Genomic DNA, 14,526 nt, shown 5'->3' with positions numbered 1-14,526 from the left:
GGAGCAAAAAGTTGGATGAGTACAGAAAAGGTTGGGGGTTTTTTTAAGTGTAGCCTATGTGTGTAAGCATCAACAGAAAGAATTACTGATGCAAAACCAAACCTAATCCCCAAATCCAAGGAAAGGAATGTAAATTGTCCAACACCTTAAAATAGGAGTAATTAAAACTAATTTTTTTTAAACAACCAGGCTCCAAACAGTCTACACTGTAAAATCTGGCAAGTTGATCTCACTTAAAATAATCTTAGAAACTGATTGCCTTGAAAAAGGAAAGTAAATATAACTTTTAATCTTAATTTATATCACGTTTATATTTAACTAAGTTTTTTTTTAAATTTAGCTGTATTAACTTGATTTTGTGAAGCTATTGCAACTTAAAAATGGAATTACCTTATTTTTTGTTGTTGTTTTTTTAATCTTGGCAATCAATTGCCTTGAAAAAGTTAATAGAAAAAAATTTTAAGTCAAAGTAACAATTATATAAAAATAAGAAAATTAAGACTAATAGGTATATTTACCTACATTTTTTAAAGCAATTCTTATTAATTTCCTGCCATGTCATAAGTTAGCCGCAGTGCTGAAGCGGCTCTCCTTCTGGTCAGTTCAGCATAAGCCAGGTTGGGCCACCAAACACAGCAGCAGCAGCAGCTGACATCCATCACTGAGACGTTGAATGGTTCCAACAAACTCACACCAACACCGAAATAGCACGGCTTTCTTAATAAATCTTTAAATATCTGTCGGGTAACATTAGCCGATTGATGCTAGTGGAAGGTCCTGACACTGTGTATGTTTGTGGGGGCGGACTCTCCCCAGCTGTCCCAATGTAACAAAGTTTTACGCATTTTAAACTTTAAGAAAATAGGACAGTCATGTTGAACGAAAACAAATTGAGTACTTGAGTGCAGGTGTCCATCCCTAATTCACACCTGTACTTAGAGCTGTCCTCTTGTGATCTGATCACCCAGGACACTTGTTAATAGCAGGTGTAAACAGGGCCTCAGTTGCTCTAGCACTAAATTAATTTACTAGTGCTCTGGAAGCTGTCCAAACACCTTCATCCAAAATCAATCTGTAATTAAACGTAATATTGCAAAAGCAATAAAGGACAATTCCCCACTGAAGTATGAACCAAAATCCTCCTTTACAATCACCTCTAATATTTGAAACAACTCAAAACTCTCTCAGTGTAAGTCAGGACCTCTCACGCTCTTTACTTTGACGGCCTGGCTGATTGATGAGGGCTCATGGGAATTCCACAGCGAGCGTTCCCCGTCACAGTCACTGTCCATTGATTTTTATTAAAAATACCCCTGCTGCCTTCTCCATTGTGTTTTCACTGTAAACTCCCTGCTGGTCACATTTCATCTCACTTTAGAGGAAACACATTACAGCTAGCGCTTCACATAAGGAGCTTCCTATGGGAGCAAAAAGGACAAAAAAATCCCAAATGACATGCAGCCCCCCCCAGAGAAATTTAACGATGAGATCTTTGAGTCTTTCTGGGAAGTGAACTCGAGTTGTCATTTTCAGTCTGTAATTTGTGGAGTGGCAGAGTGGAAATGCTGAGATGTTGATGTACCACTTTGTTGCATCCGGTTTAGATGGATGCTGCGGTCTGCCAGAATGTCGCTGAATGAGCGCAGCCCTCTACGGTACCACTTCTCCGCCGTCTTAGGTCCAACCCCAAACACACTTGTGAACAGCTGGCAGGAAACGAGGTAAGGACGTAATCAAGAAGACATGCTCTGAAATGACAGGCTCTTCTCACAGGGGGGGGGTTAGTATTCAATGTTTTCAAGAGCTCGATGTCCTTAAGAGATGGCAAATGCAAATCATTTTCACAGCAATCTCAAAGAAGGAGAGAGCAAACGAACGATGGGAGTCATTTTTTCGCCCACTGACCTTAAGTGTTTGATACCTTTCATCAGAGAGTATTTTCTCGACTTCAAACGCACGGCCATGTTGAAGGATCTCCTGCAAAATATAAAAGTAGATGATGTTATTAAGGAAAACGCTCTCGGTGTCAGCATCGGCGTGTTTTCCCCTCTGGTTTCTGTTCCATCAGCAATTAACAAATGGCCTCGAATTGCTGCTCATTTGAAAACAGTTTAAATCAGGTGCTCCTGGTGTCCTCATTTCCATTTTCTTTTTAAGAAATAACGACTTTGTTGTTGTGAAAGCTGGGATTAATACCACTTTTATGGCGTTCATAAAAAGCCCAAGGTAATGTTTTCCCCCAGCTTCTATTGTTTGCTCTGGAACAACTTTGTTGTTTGGCGTTTAATTGTCTGCCGCTCTCAGCAGAGCACGACTAATTTGCTGGTCACATTTTAACTGTCTTCATTATGTGAACGCATAAAATGAGGCAGCGCTTATCTGGTTAAAATCAGCCATCTTCCACTGGGGAAATTGTAAAAGTTGTTGGTGTTGAAAATGAGCTTTGCATTTTACAATAACAATCTTTGTGCTTATTAACCCATTTTTTGTGCTGCTTTCAGACACCTTTTACAAGTATTTAAACCTTTGAACCCCTGAGCAAATTGGTTTGATTTCTTAAAAAAAAAAATGAAAAAAGGCAACTAGGTAAGAAATGTTCTACAAATTACGAGAAATTAATAGATTTACAAAATTTCTCTTTTTTAAAAAAGCTGCACGAACTACTTTTATTTAAAGCAAATGTGTTCTTCAGTATGTGATGTCAAACTGTGGAATTCTTTAGAAAACTATTTAAAGGGTTATATAAATAATTTTCAGTTCAAAATTATATATAAGGAGAAAACAATAAGACAATACCCTACAACATCCTTGCCAAATAATGTTTTTTTCTTTTTTTTTATTGTGAGTTGCTGTGTATGGCTTTTGATGCTTTTTTCTCTCTCTCAAGTATTGACTGCTAAGTAACTGATGGTCAAATCATCTATTTCTATTTGTTGATTTATTTTTGAGAAAACGGCTGGTAAAATAAGATTTTCCTCTCCCTGCTCCTTTTCAATCATAGAATGTAATGTAGCAAATAACTTGTGGGTGGATTTTATACTGTTCTGTTTTCATGAGCGGAACAAATTAAAAGTGACATGAAAGAGGAAAATCTCTAGGGAAAAAATAAAAAAGCTAGGGAAAAACAATTTTTTTTTTTATAGTTTTCACACTTAGATATTTTTAAAATTATGTAAAAGAATTATTATTTTCCAGGTCATTTCCTTGTTTTTTTGTATTAATTTGCTCTTTTTTTCTTTTCTTTTATTTTTTAAACTAATTTTCAGGTCATTTTCTTTTATGTTCTACTAATTTTTTGCAATTAAGGGGTCATTTCTTCCCCTGTCACCGATTGCCTTTTTCCCATGCTTTTGAAAGAAATTAAGGCAATTTGCTCAGGTTTCATGACAGGATGACATCTGGTATCAATAAATCAGTGAACCTAAGATCCACTGTGAGTACAGTGCAGTTTAAAAGCGGCCTTCACTGCTCAGCGATGCATCCACCCGTCCACCTCTGCTTTTCAACCCTCCAGCTAAGGCCAACCTCAAACGCAAGGATAATGCTCCAACACACTCTGCGCTCCAGGGAGGACACACTTCTTCACATGCACGACGAAAAAAACACATACTGACTATTCATCCCTAACTCTGCCTCAGTGCTCCCAGACTTTCATGTCAGTAGGTTTATATCTTTTCCCCACTTTGGCTGTTCAGTCAGCAACGAGCGGTTCAGTCGCTGCTGACAGAGTGTCACTCCGATGTTCACAGGCACATCAAGCATTTTGTTTTTACTCTGTTTGGTTTCACTTTGTTTTTCGTGTCGTGTCATTTTCTTGTTTTGAGCCGCGATCTGTTCAAAGAGACAACCTAGCGGAAAAAAAAAAACCTCACCGCTGGGTGTACGTCTGAATCATGTAAGAACAACAACAGGGAGAGGTCATTCACAGGCAGTCTAATTTAGTCTCCCGAGACATTTATGTTATTTTGTTTAATGAATTCGCCTCAGCGCTGACAGATTTGACAGATTTTGAAACTTGCTCTGAAACCCGCCGTGTGTCTGTTAGGTTTAATGTGTCAGGGAGTTGGACTGTGCAGCTCACCTTGTTCTCCTACAGGGACTTGGCGTTCTCTCCGAGCAAACACTTCTCGACACTTTCCCTGACAACTTGCCGTGATTTCTGCCCTGAGCAAGACTGTGGGTGAGGGGATGATTGCCAAGTGACCCAGTAAGACTCCCCCCACCCCCCAAAAGACGAGATACACTGGTGTGATGCCTGTCGGTGTCTGTGCTCATGTGTGAGCGTGTGTTTTGTCTGTCTAGGACTTCAAATTTCAAAACTATTTTTGATATCTTTGTGAAAGACTGAATTTTTTTTAGCCTTCAATAACTCCCAGCAAATGTGTTCTGCGAGATGAGATTCCACTTCGGTGTCACCTGAAAGCATTTTTTTTTTGCAGATTGGGATTGTTAGAAGAAGAAAGATTCGGCTGCATTCTGCCTGACAGCACACTCAAACAATCTGCACAAAATTTGAAGGAACATTCCAAAAAGTATGAAATTCTTCATAAAGTGGGGGAAAGTTTGGATCTTGTTCCCCACCTTTATTATCTCGTATAACATCAAAATGTGAAGTGCTCATGACGAGTCTTATGATGAGTGGTATTAAATCGGTGGGTTATGGTGTCTTAAGCGTTGATAATTGTGTTGAATGATACTGTCTGCATGTACTCCAGATTTTATATCATGCTTTTGTACATGTTCCACGTGAGCTACTTTACACATTTATATCATATATTCTATGATTTGTATTTATTTATGTAAGTAGTGTGTTCAGTCTGTGCATATTCTATCACTAATCTCGCTCCAGTTTTTTTCCCTTGTAACAAAAAAAAGTTGTTGTCAGCATGGGATTCAAAGCAGTTAAACTGGATTCACGATATAAAATCAAATAAATAAATAAATAAATGAATAAATTAAATGTCATGCCCCTCTCTGACACACTCAAACAAGCTTTGGCCACTCTGAAAAAAAAAAATTATTAGAATCTGTGAATTGTTAGTTTCATTCTTTTCATGGGAGGGTAGGTGGAACATGTTTTTATCAAGGATTTAATATGTTTTGAATTTTTTTTCACTGCAATTGTTGGTCATTAAAAATGTTTGTGAAGCCAAGCTGAGTATTGCTGCATCCTTCATGAAGGGATGAATGCATCATATCCATCAACTGTATAAACTAATGGACATAGCCACTGTGACGTCACCAACTGGTTGTAAACTTTTGGTCATCATCATCTTGGATTTTTGGCTCTAGACGTGACCATATTTAAAAGGCAGGGAGGAGCTAACCCTAACACAAGGTGCATTCACAGCTTCAGTTAAATCCAATAATGCTGCTGTGGAAGCCATTTGGACCAAAACCATTTTTTTGTAGCAGTCTGTAAACATGTATATTTCTGCTGTAAAGTTGAACATTTTAATATGAGGACTGACACGCATATAGAGTCTGCTTCAAGTGGTCATTCCAGGGACTGCAGTTTTTGGCACCTGCTTATTAGCTTAATTTTTCAGCCCCAGCGGTTGTTGCTTCATCATATGCTGAATTATGGTAAGCTACTTTAAGACAGTCAAAACCTGTGTGTAACATTTGCTACAAATATTTATACAGATGGCTTTTATAGTCCCATAAACTGCCACTACAAAATGGTCTGTGTTATACTGAACTTGGTCAGCTCTCAGTATTGTTGCACTCAGCAATAAAGTCATGATTTGCTGCTTCATTAAACCACCATCCTGCTGGTTTTGAGTGTTTTAGCTCATTAATCACATCAAATACACTCAGCATTACTGCTGACTTTATTCAAAAGCATTTTCCAAAGTGTCTAGCATGACTTTCACCCTCTGACGCAGCTACTGGTTTTAGATCATTTCGCAACAGTGTGAAAATCAAGTTCGAGGGACCTAAGAGTTGTGTGGTGAGAGAGGTAATCCATCACAGTAAACATTGCATTATTTATTGTTTGCACACACTGACTGATGTGAAAACTCTCCTTGTTTGGGATTTTGAGAGTCAGCTTCTGAAAACTTTGCATTCCAAAGCTATGTTGTCAGAAAATCAAACTGGTATAGCTGCCCAAATAAAACAATGCTGTTTCGTGGCAACACTACTTTCAACACATAATACAGATGGATTGGCTGTCAGCTGGACTCTGCTTGCAGACTGTAGGACTTACCTCCATGACTGCTTTGGTGTGTTCCCCCAGGCAAGGCAGATCCTGAGTGCCCCCCAAGCACCTCACAGCCCAGGGCAGACTCTTTAGGACGGACGCGGCTCTCCTGAAGGCCAAGCATGGACCCTCGATCTCATTGAATTCATAGTTCTCTGCAAGCACTTCAAAAGCATCCTACAGGTAAAGGTGGGCAAGGGCAGGTGAAAGGAGGAAGAGGAATAATTTAGGAGAGAAGACAAGATAGAAATTATATTGTATAATATGGCGAACTTTTTGCATGATTCTAAAGCATTCAAACAAGAGAAAAACAGAAAACCCATAAGAAAGCAAGATCGCACACAGATGTGTCAGGTGTGCACTCACATGTGAGATGCACTGACCCGTACAGGAAACCAAACAGGGAACGGAACTCCCTCCGGTCCCTTCCTCCCCCCTTTATCACTCCTTCTCTGTCCCTGTCACCGTCACTGTACAGTAGGACGTGCTGCATGTTGGTTTTCTTCTGGATGACTACACAGAGACATTAGAGGCTGGCGAACACCAAACAGAAACCTGTTATTCTCCACTTGTTTAAAACAGGGTTCTCATGGGGGCAACCACGGGCTCTCCCTTTACAAAGGCACAAATGCTTAAATATTCTGCCGCTAGTATCATGGAAGGAATGAATGTACAAGAGAGGACTAATCCTCCAAACTAAACTGATATCATCAATGTTTTCAAGTAATAATTGATGAAATTTGGAGCATTTAGCAGTGAAAGAGGGAGATACCCAGCTAGCAGGGAGCATTCCCTCAGCATTGGCTGACGTTACCTACAAGTTGCAACAATGTTCTAAAGAAAAAAATTGAATCTAATGTTCAAAGAATCTTATAAGGATGTTTATCATTTCAAATAATGTCACTGTAAGGTTAGATGCTAATTCAGACAAGAATGTTATCCTGACTTTAAGAATGGTAAATGGAAAATGGACTGTACTTGTATTGCACTTTTCTAGTCTTTTCGACCACTCAAAGTGCTTTCACAGGACATGTCACATTCACCCATTCACACACACATTCACACACTGGTGGCAGAGGCTACCATACAAGGTGCCACCTACTAGGTAGTAACCATTCATATGCATGCACACTCCGATGACGCAGCATCTGGAGCAATTTGGGGTTCAGTATCTTGCGTAAGGATACTTCGACATGTTGCCTAGAGGAGCTGGGGATCAAACCGCTGACCTTTTGATTGGAGGACGACCCACCCTACCTCTGAGCCAAAGCTGCCCAGAAGAACATTTTGGGAACTAAGAGAAAACTTGCCTCTGAAAACATTACTGAAGCATTGCATTGGTTGCTTTGTACCATTCTCAGAACGTTTTAAGAAACAAAAATTGCTAGCTAGCTATTTGTTACCAGAGTTAGTGGTCACACATGGAGCTAAAAGGAGAGTGAATATTTAACTAGCATATGTTGGGTGACCAACAATATAACTAAATGAATGTAATAGGCCTTTCCATAGAAGGCAATAGCATAAAACAGGACTGTGTTGTAATTCAAGCATGTCAAGCTAAGCCCTGACAGTGTGACAGTGAGCCAGCACGCACAAAACCACACAGGCAGTGTTAATTGCATTGTCTACACCTGTGCTGTTCCCAAGATGACAAGTCAAAATGTCTGCTGTGAAAAATGCCTATGTTGTTCCATGACAACTGCATGTGTGAAGAGTCTGCTAAAAAAGTTTTCATCTTCATACTGTTCATATTGCAATGTAATGTGGAATTCACTACTTACTTAAATGGTAGGAATGCTAGGATTTAGCAAAAGGATTAAATGTTTAGGTATTTAAGTGAGTGCACACTCGTGATTAGAGTTAATCACATACATTTCTTTTTTACGATTGCTTGCTCCAAGTGGATTAGTTTATATCATATAAGTCATAACCACAAGAATAAAGCGACCTAAATGGTATGGTTTATCAAAAATGAACAGAAATAACTGAAAATAATATATGAGATGAATGGATGGCTCTTCTCAGGCTTGTTGACATCTGGTAAATATTTGATTAAATATTTGTATATGAAAACATTTTCTGCACCTGGCAATGTTTAGCTTGTGGATTCCAAAATCTAGCAGACTCAATAGCTTACTATTGATATATTTGGCTGGTGTGTGAAGTGTATATAGCAGCCACTTGCAAATTTTACCAGCATTCGCTTGTGAATGGTGTTTATTTACAGCCCTGAAGGAGAGGTTAAACAAGAGTCTACAGTCGTGCTAGAGGTTATGAGGCTGTAGGCACAACTATACTATGAGGTAAATGCCAACACCAGCATGCTAACATGCTTACAATGACAATCTAACATAGGCCTGATGTTTGAAGTGGAAACATGCAATAGTGTGGAATTATTACTGCTAAAATGTTCCGAAAATATAATGTGTACATTAACTATGCTTAGACATGCAAACAAAGTCAAAATGAAAGCAAATCTAATATTCCAAACAAAACCAAATACTACACACACACACACACACACTTTTACATAGTTTCTGAGTAATGAGCGAAAAAAAAGGCTTCATTAATGGCCACATGATGGTGCTATCCTCACCAAACATAATGAGTTATTTCTTTCTTTTCTGTTATTCTGTCATTTGTTTTAGATATCCTAGTGGGTGAATTAGCCAATATAAAGAATAGATTATTCTAATAGATAGATGTTTTCAAGCAATAGATTGTTATTGCACTTGAGGGTAATAAAGTGAGAAAAAACACTTCAGCATCACATTTTGTAATATTGGCGTGCAGCTGAACATTTGTGCTGCCGCTGAAGTGATGAGCTGGTGTTGCGGAACCAAGTGGAGGAAAACATGTCACCACATGAGAGTTGGATCATCAGTACAGCCAGTCATTAGCTAAGCAGGTAATATGTGGGCTATGACAAAACATTTTAAATGAGACTGCTATCTGAGTGTCTCTGAGACCGAGCAAGGTGGTGCAGTGGGATGCAGGTGGGCTTTTTGCATGTAATAATTTGAGAACTGCCATTATTTCTAACAGGCAGCACTTTCCTGAAAAATGGAGCTCATTTTTATTGAGGCAAGAAGATGGAGTCCTCTGAAATAAAGTGCTAGATGTGGGTCTTTCTATTCAGACACCAGCCTAAAAAAACACCCATTAACGACAAATTCAGTATATAAAACTTCAGTATATATATAAACTTTTTTTCTAAGTACTCACAAGAGATTTGTGTAGCACTTCTATAATTTCATGGAGAAGTTACTTGATACAGTCATCATATTTCACTTTATTGAAGCACATAAGAGGAAATGCTAATGTGTCGCTGCATGAAAGTCCTCAGGGTATTGTTCTTACTAACATCCCCCAACTATTTTCTGTTATGTGCTTCTTTGTATGAGCCAAATGTGATAATTGTCATGCTTTGTTTTTTCTTTAATTTTTGATGTGCTATCTCACCACACAGTTTTAATTTGGTGAGTTATTACACTCAACACCTATAATAAAAACTGTTTTCTAACACATATATTTTATTAATAGCTTCAAATAAAAAATTGTCATCTTGTTATTAATTCTTTTAGAAAAGCTATTCTGCTCACCCAAAATCCTCTACCATCCTTCTACCTTCTTATATTGAATTCTGTGTATTACTGTGAAATATTGTCTGTTATTGTAAGTCTGTTTTTATATAACAATAATATTAGACAATGACTGAAACACTGCTGCAAAGTCTATTCATAAATAAGTTGTCTTTTTGCACATGATAATGGTTTTTCTAAATATCGTGAAAAAAGCCACATGAATCAATTCCAGCGTTATTCTGACGAGATTCTGACTGACATGTTAATAGTCCATTGTGTTTTATTCCTGGTTTTGTTCACCAACTTCTGAGAAAATAGACAGTTCTTTTTGTTATAATGTTTGATTCACTTTCAGCCATTTACCTTATCTGACCACCTTTTCATATTAGTCAGGTGTTGTACAAAAGTCTGTTTTAACAGCAGCAGCTGCCAGAGGAAAATATTCACATTGTAAATTTCTGCAAACCACAGATATGTTACAGTCAATCAATCAATCAGACTTTATTTGTATAGCACTTTTCATACAGATGAACTGTAACACAAAGTGCTTCATACAAAAAAAACAACCCCCACCGCCCAAAACACACAGACACACACACACAGACATACACACACACACACACACAGACATACACACACACATGCACAAGCATGAAAATAAAAACATTAAAACCAGAAACTGAGGAAACGCTACCATAAGTGAGGAAACACCAGAGGCAGGATAAAACCAATTGATAAAAGATGAAAAAGCAAATAAATAAGGAAGCAGATAAAAGGATTAATAAATAACATAATGATAGCAATAAAAAGAAATAAATAAATAAGTAGATGAGTAATTTGTAAAATATAACTAAGACAGAAAGTAAAATGAATAAATATGTAAAAATAATAAAATGATAAAGAAAGTAATGAAACTGTAAACCAGACTAAACTAGACTACCAGACTAAAATATATAAATAGTCACATAGTGACACAGTGACATAGTATAAGAGCAGACTTTGTTATTGGTGGGTGGAGGGGATGGTGGATGGCATGACACCTAGGTAAAACGGCTGCCAAGCTGCAGACTGCTGTTCACAGCCAACAAACAACAACAGTGTTTTTTTTTGGCGACCCTTGGTGGCTTTCTCACGGGTGATTGGGGTGCCGTGCTTCCTGGCAGCGTATGTGGCACTAAACCCTGGTGTATTCTAACGAACCTAGATATTTTAATGTCACATCGCAGCATTTTCCAGCTGCATGGTTGGCAACAAACCAGGGTGTTTTTAATCAACACATCACGGTGTTTACCAGCGGCATTTGTGACACTGAATCTGGGTGTGTTTTTTCTGAAATTGGGTCACATTGCAGCGCTTCCCAGCTGCATCTTTGACAACAAACCAGACCAGGTGTTTTTTACAGACGTATCAAGGAGCTTTCACCAGCAGCCTTTACCAGCTGTGTTTACCAACTGTATTTACCAACTGTGTTTGACAGCAGCATTTAAATCACCAAACCTGTGTGTTTTAAGCATAAATATGATTTTTTTTCCTAACCATAACCATATGGATTTTGTCCTTAAACCTAACAACTCATACACCATGGCGTTGTTGAGAAATATAGGCATAAACGTATCTGCTCCAAAATGCATGTTTGCTATCAATCTATTTGCCAAAAAAACAAGCGTACCTATTGAATTTTTCTGTAGACATTTTGACTTGTTAAAGTAGAAATAGCATTAACAATGGCTGCATTCTATTCAAGTATCACAGTAAGACTTGACTGTGTGTGCACAAAACCAGGAACTTCAACCTGAAGCTATTAAATGGAATTTAGTCATCTTTTGAAAAAATCTTTTCACCTGTGCTTTTCATACTATTGTCATGTTTTTCAGGTCATCTATCTGAGGTGTATCCTAAGAAATAAATAAATAAATACCAACCAATACAACTACACTGACCACAGAACAGTTTGTACTTTACCTCATTTACAAGTGTAACTACAAGACGGCGTATTAGACTGTGAGAATTGTCAAAAGGCCTCAGAGTACAAACAGTGATGTGTTTCAGCTGATCAGTGACACCAGTGGAAGATTGCAGGTGCTGCTGATGTTCTGTGTCACTATGTGGCCCAAAGCAGACAATGTTTGGTTCTCACGGGGGTCAAGACTACAAGCGACCCCTTCATATTTTAGGGATTCATTGCATTCAGCATCATAACATAAATATTGCTCGGTGAAGCTTTCAGAACACAAGCGAGTGTGCAGTATCTTCTCTAAATCCTCGGACAGCACAAGGAGCTTAGAATTAGTCAGTAATCACGTGTGACATTTGGGTAAGCAGTTCACATTATGCTAATTCTAGCATGCTGCTGTTCTGCCCTTTATGGAATGCCTGAATCAGTTATGTTTAAGCAGAATACAATAATAGAAATATGTATCAGTGAAATACCACACAGCTGATAAAAACAGTTTGCTCGTGTGCATTGCCTAAAGGAAAAATACTGAGAGCTTCTGATTGGACCAAAGCTGAGCAATTCTAAATTCAGGACCTGGGCTTGATGCAGCCTAGTGTGGCCAGAGCTCAGGACAGACTCAGACATATTTATGCCTTCGTTTCCTCTCCCGTAGCCAAGCCGCCATCTGAGGTCACTGCACCACCCGCAGTCCTGTGCAGACATGCAGCCTCAGGTCAGTGAGCAGCAGACTTTAGTCCGGCTCACCCAGGAGACGCACTGACCCGTTTACTACAGCACATGGAAACAGAGTGACCCTTAACATCTGTACACACACACACACACACACACACACACACACACACACACACACACAAACACACACATACAGCCGCGCTCTCTTCACAGCATGCAACAAATAGGAGAGGCAAGCTTGTAATTGGATAGGTGATAGGGCACGCTTGTGTAAGTGTTTAGTGTGCAGAGAGTGTTGCAAGCAGTTTGTCTAGATGTGTTTTGGCCATACTGGTTTGGGGTTCCTGTCACCTCACTAACAATAAGCACAGGGTAAACTATAGATTACCAAAAACTGACAAACCACTGTACAACATAAAGCAATGTAAGAATGAGCCCAGCACAAGGGAAGGAGAATCAGTATAAAAGCAGTGGTGGCAGTGCATCTACAACAGATATGCAGCTGGGGGCACTGTGGTTATTAACTAGTCATTAGCCCCATTAACACTGCCTGCAACGCAGTGTGGGAGATTTAAAAAGCATCCTGCAGCTGATAGCAACTAACTTACAGACGAAGAACAGCAGCAAAAAATGTCCGCAAATTGGGAAAACAATGAGGTCCAAGAGCTCCTTACCCTCTTAGCAGAGGATGAAAGAAAGGGCTTTATTTTGGAAAATAAGTGTTGCATATGCATTTTTTTTTATTTAGATGACAAAGTTTTGGCCCTCAGGCCTTCTTCAGGATCATCAACTATACTGATGCTAGAAACATGCATGCATGAGCAACACATGACAGCAACTCCAAATTGCAGCGTGCTTCACGTGTTGTTGCCGTGATGCTGCTGCTGGGCTGCCTGCTGCTGTAAATTCTGTATTTACATATTTATAACCATAAATTCCACTCTTTTATAAAATCGAGCATGAAATGCCTTGTGTCAACAACTGAAGGGATTCTGTCAACCAAGGTGTTGTCAGAGGACTTTTATTTTGAAACAGAAGCAGGACGGTTAGGTAAAAGAGATAAATTTGTATGTCCTCATCTCTGCAAAAGATGACAACATTGACACTGTAATAAAAGGTGGTATATAGTCAATATAATTATCAAAACGGCAGTCTATTTCTGCTGACAACCGCATGAGTATTTTGAGAGCAAAAAATGTAAGTATCACAATCTTTTGTTTTCCACATTAATCCAAAATACAGTGGAATAATTCCATAGGCTTTTTTAAAGGAACCAGGGTGACACTAGCTTGTGGACCAGTCCAAAAAAGTGGCAACATTGGCCAAAAAAAAAAGATTTATATCAGATTTGTCTTTTGGAAGCAAACAAGTGAATTTCCCAAAATGATACTTCTTGATGCTCGTGGAGTGACATGATTGCAGTATTGCTTCTTGTTGCAAAATCGCACTCAAGCAGATCACCCAATTATAATAATCTCACCTGAAGAAAACTGGATTTTAATATTATACAAACAGACACTCACTCTCTGCGGCTCCTCTGTCAACTGTCATGTTGTCTTAGCAGCTGCATGGAGTCAGCGCTGCAGGCTCAAAAAGCCACCCTGAATATGTGTTCATCTAATTAATGAGGAGTTGTGGTTGGTAGGGGGACTTAGTGCGCGGGGGACATTGATATAGCACACCGATTTACCCCCCGCCACCGGATATCACGGACATGCCTGCGAGTCATGTCTAACCCAGCAGCCCGCCTCGCTGCATGCACAAAAAGAAACTATAAAAGGAGGTCAGAGAACCCACTGAGAAGAGTTTTAACACGATTAACAGCTGGGAGATGGATATTATCTATTCCATATCTAATGACTAACTGGTGGACATTAATTCTCAATTCTCAATGCTTTGCCGATTTTTCAACCGGCTTTGTATCAAAACAATGTGTATGTATACATGAACTGTGGTAAACCTCCCTCCATCTCACCAGAAACAGTAAAACTAAACAAAAAAAACTAAACTAAACAGTGCTGATTGAATATAAATTAAGATTATGTTACTGCACTGATTATTTCCTCCCCTAAAATGTTCTTAGAAACATATTTGAGTGCCCTGCGTAG

At 38.8% G+C, this 14,526-nt stretch overlaps 1 protein-coding gene across 1 annotated transcript in view; it reads right to left on the bottom strand.

Moving 5' to 3' along the window:
- The window catches only part of dntt (deoxynucleotidyltransferase, terminal), a 94,135-nt gene that overhangs the window by 61,550 nt on the left and 18,059 nt on the right, over nucleotides 1–14,526 (bottom strand). Inside the window, exons 4-6 of the mRNA XM_042502674.2 lie at nucleotides 6,212–6,382; nucleotides 1,906–1,977; nucleotides 1,583–1,706 (exon numbers count right to left, since the gene is read on the bottom strand). Coding sequence (XP_042358608.2) covers nucleotides 1,583–1,706; nucleotides 1,906–1,977; nucleotides 6,212–6,382 — 367 coding nt within the window. The remainder of the gene's footprint in view (nucleotides 1–1,582; nucleotides 1,707–1,905; nucleotides 1,978–6,211; nucleotides 6,383–14,526) is intronic.

This window comes from Plectropomus leopardus, chromosome 13 (genome assembly GCF_026936395.1).
Source record: "Plectropomus leopardus strain MGB_pleo_1.0 chromosome 13, ASM2693639v1, whole genome shotgun sequence".
Lineage (NCBI taxonomy): Eukaryota > Metazoa > Chordata > Actinopteri > Perciformes > Serranidae > Plectropomus > Plectropomus leopardus.
The sequence above is the reverse complement of the archived record's forward strand: the minus strand, read 5'-3'. Positions and strand labels throughout refer to the sequence as shown.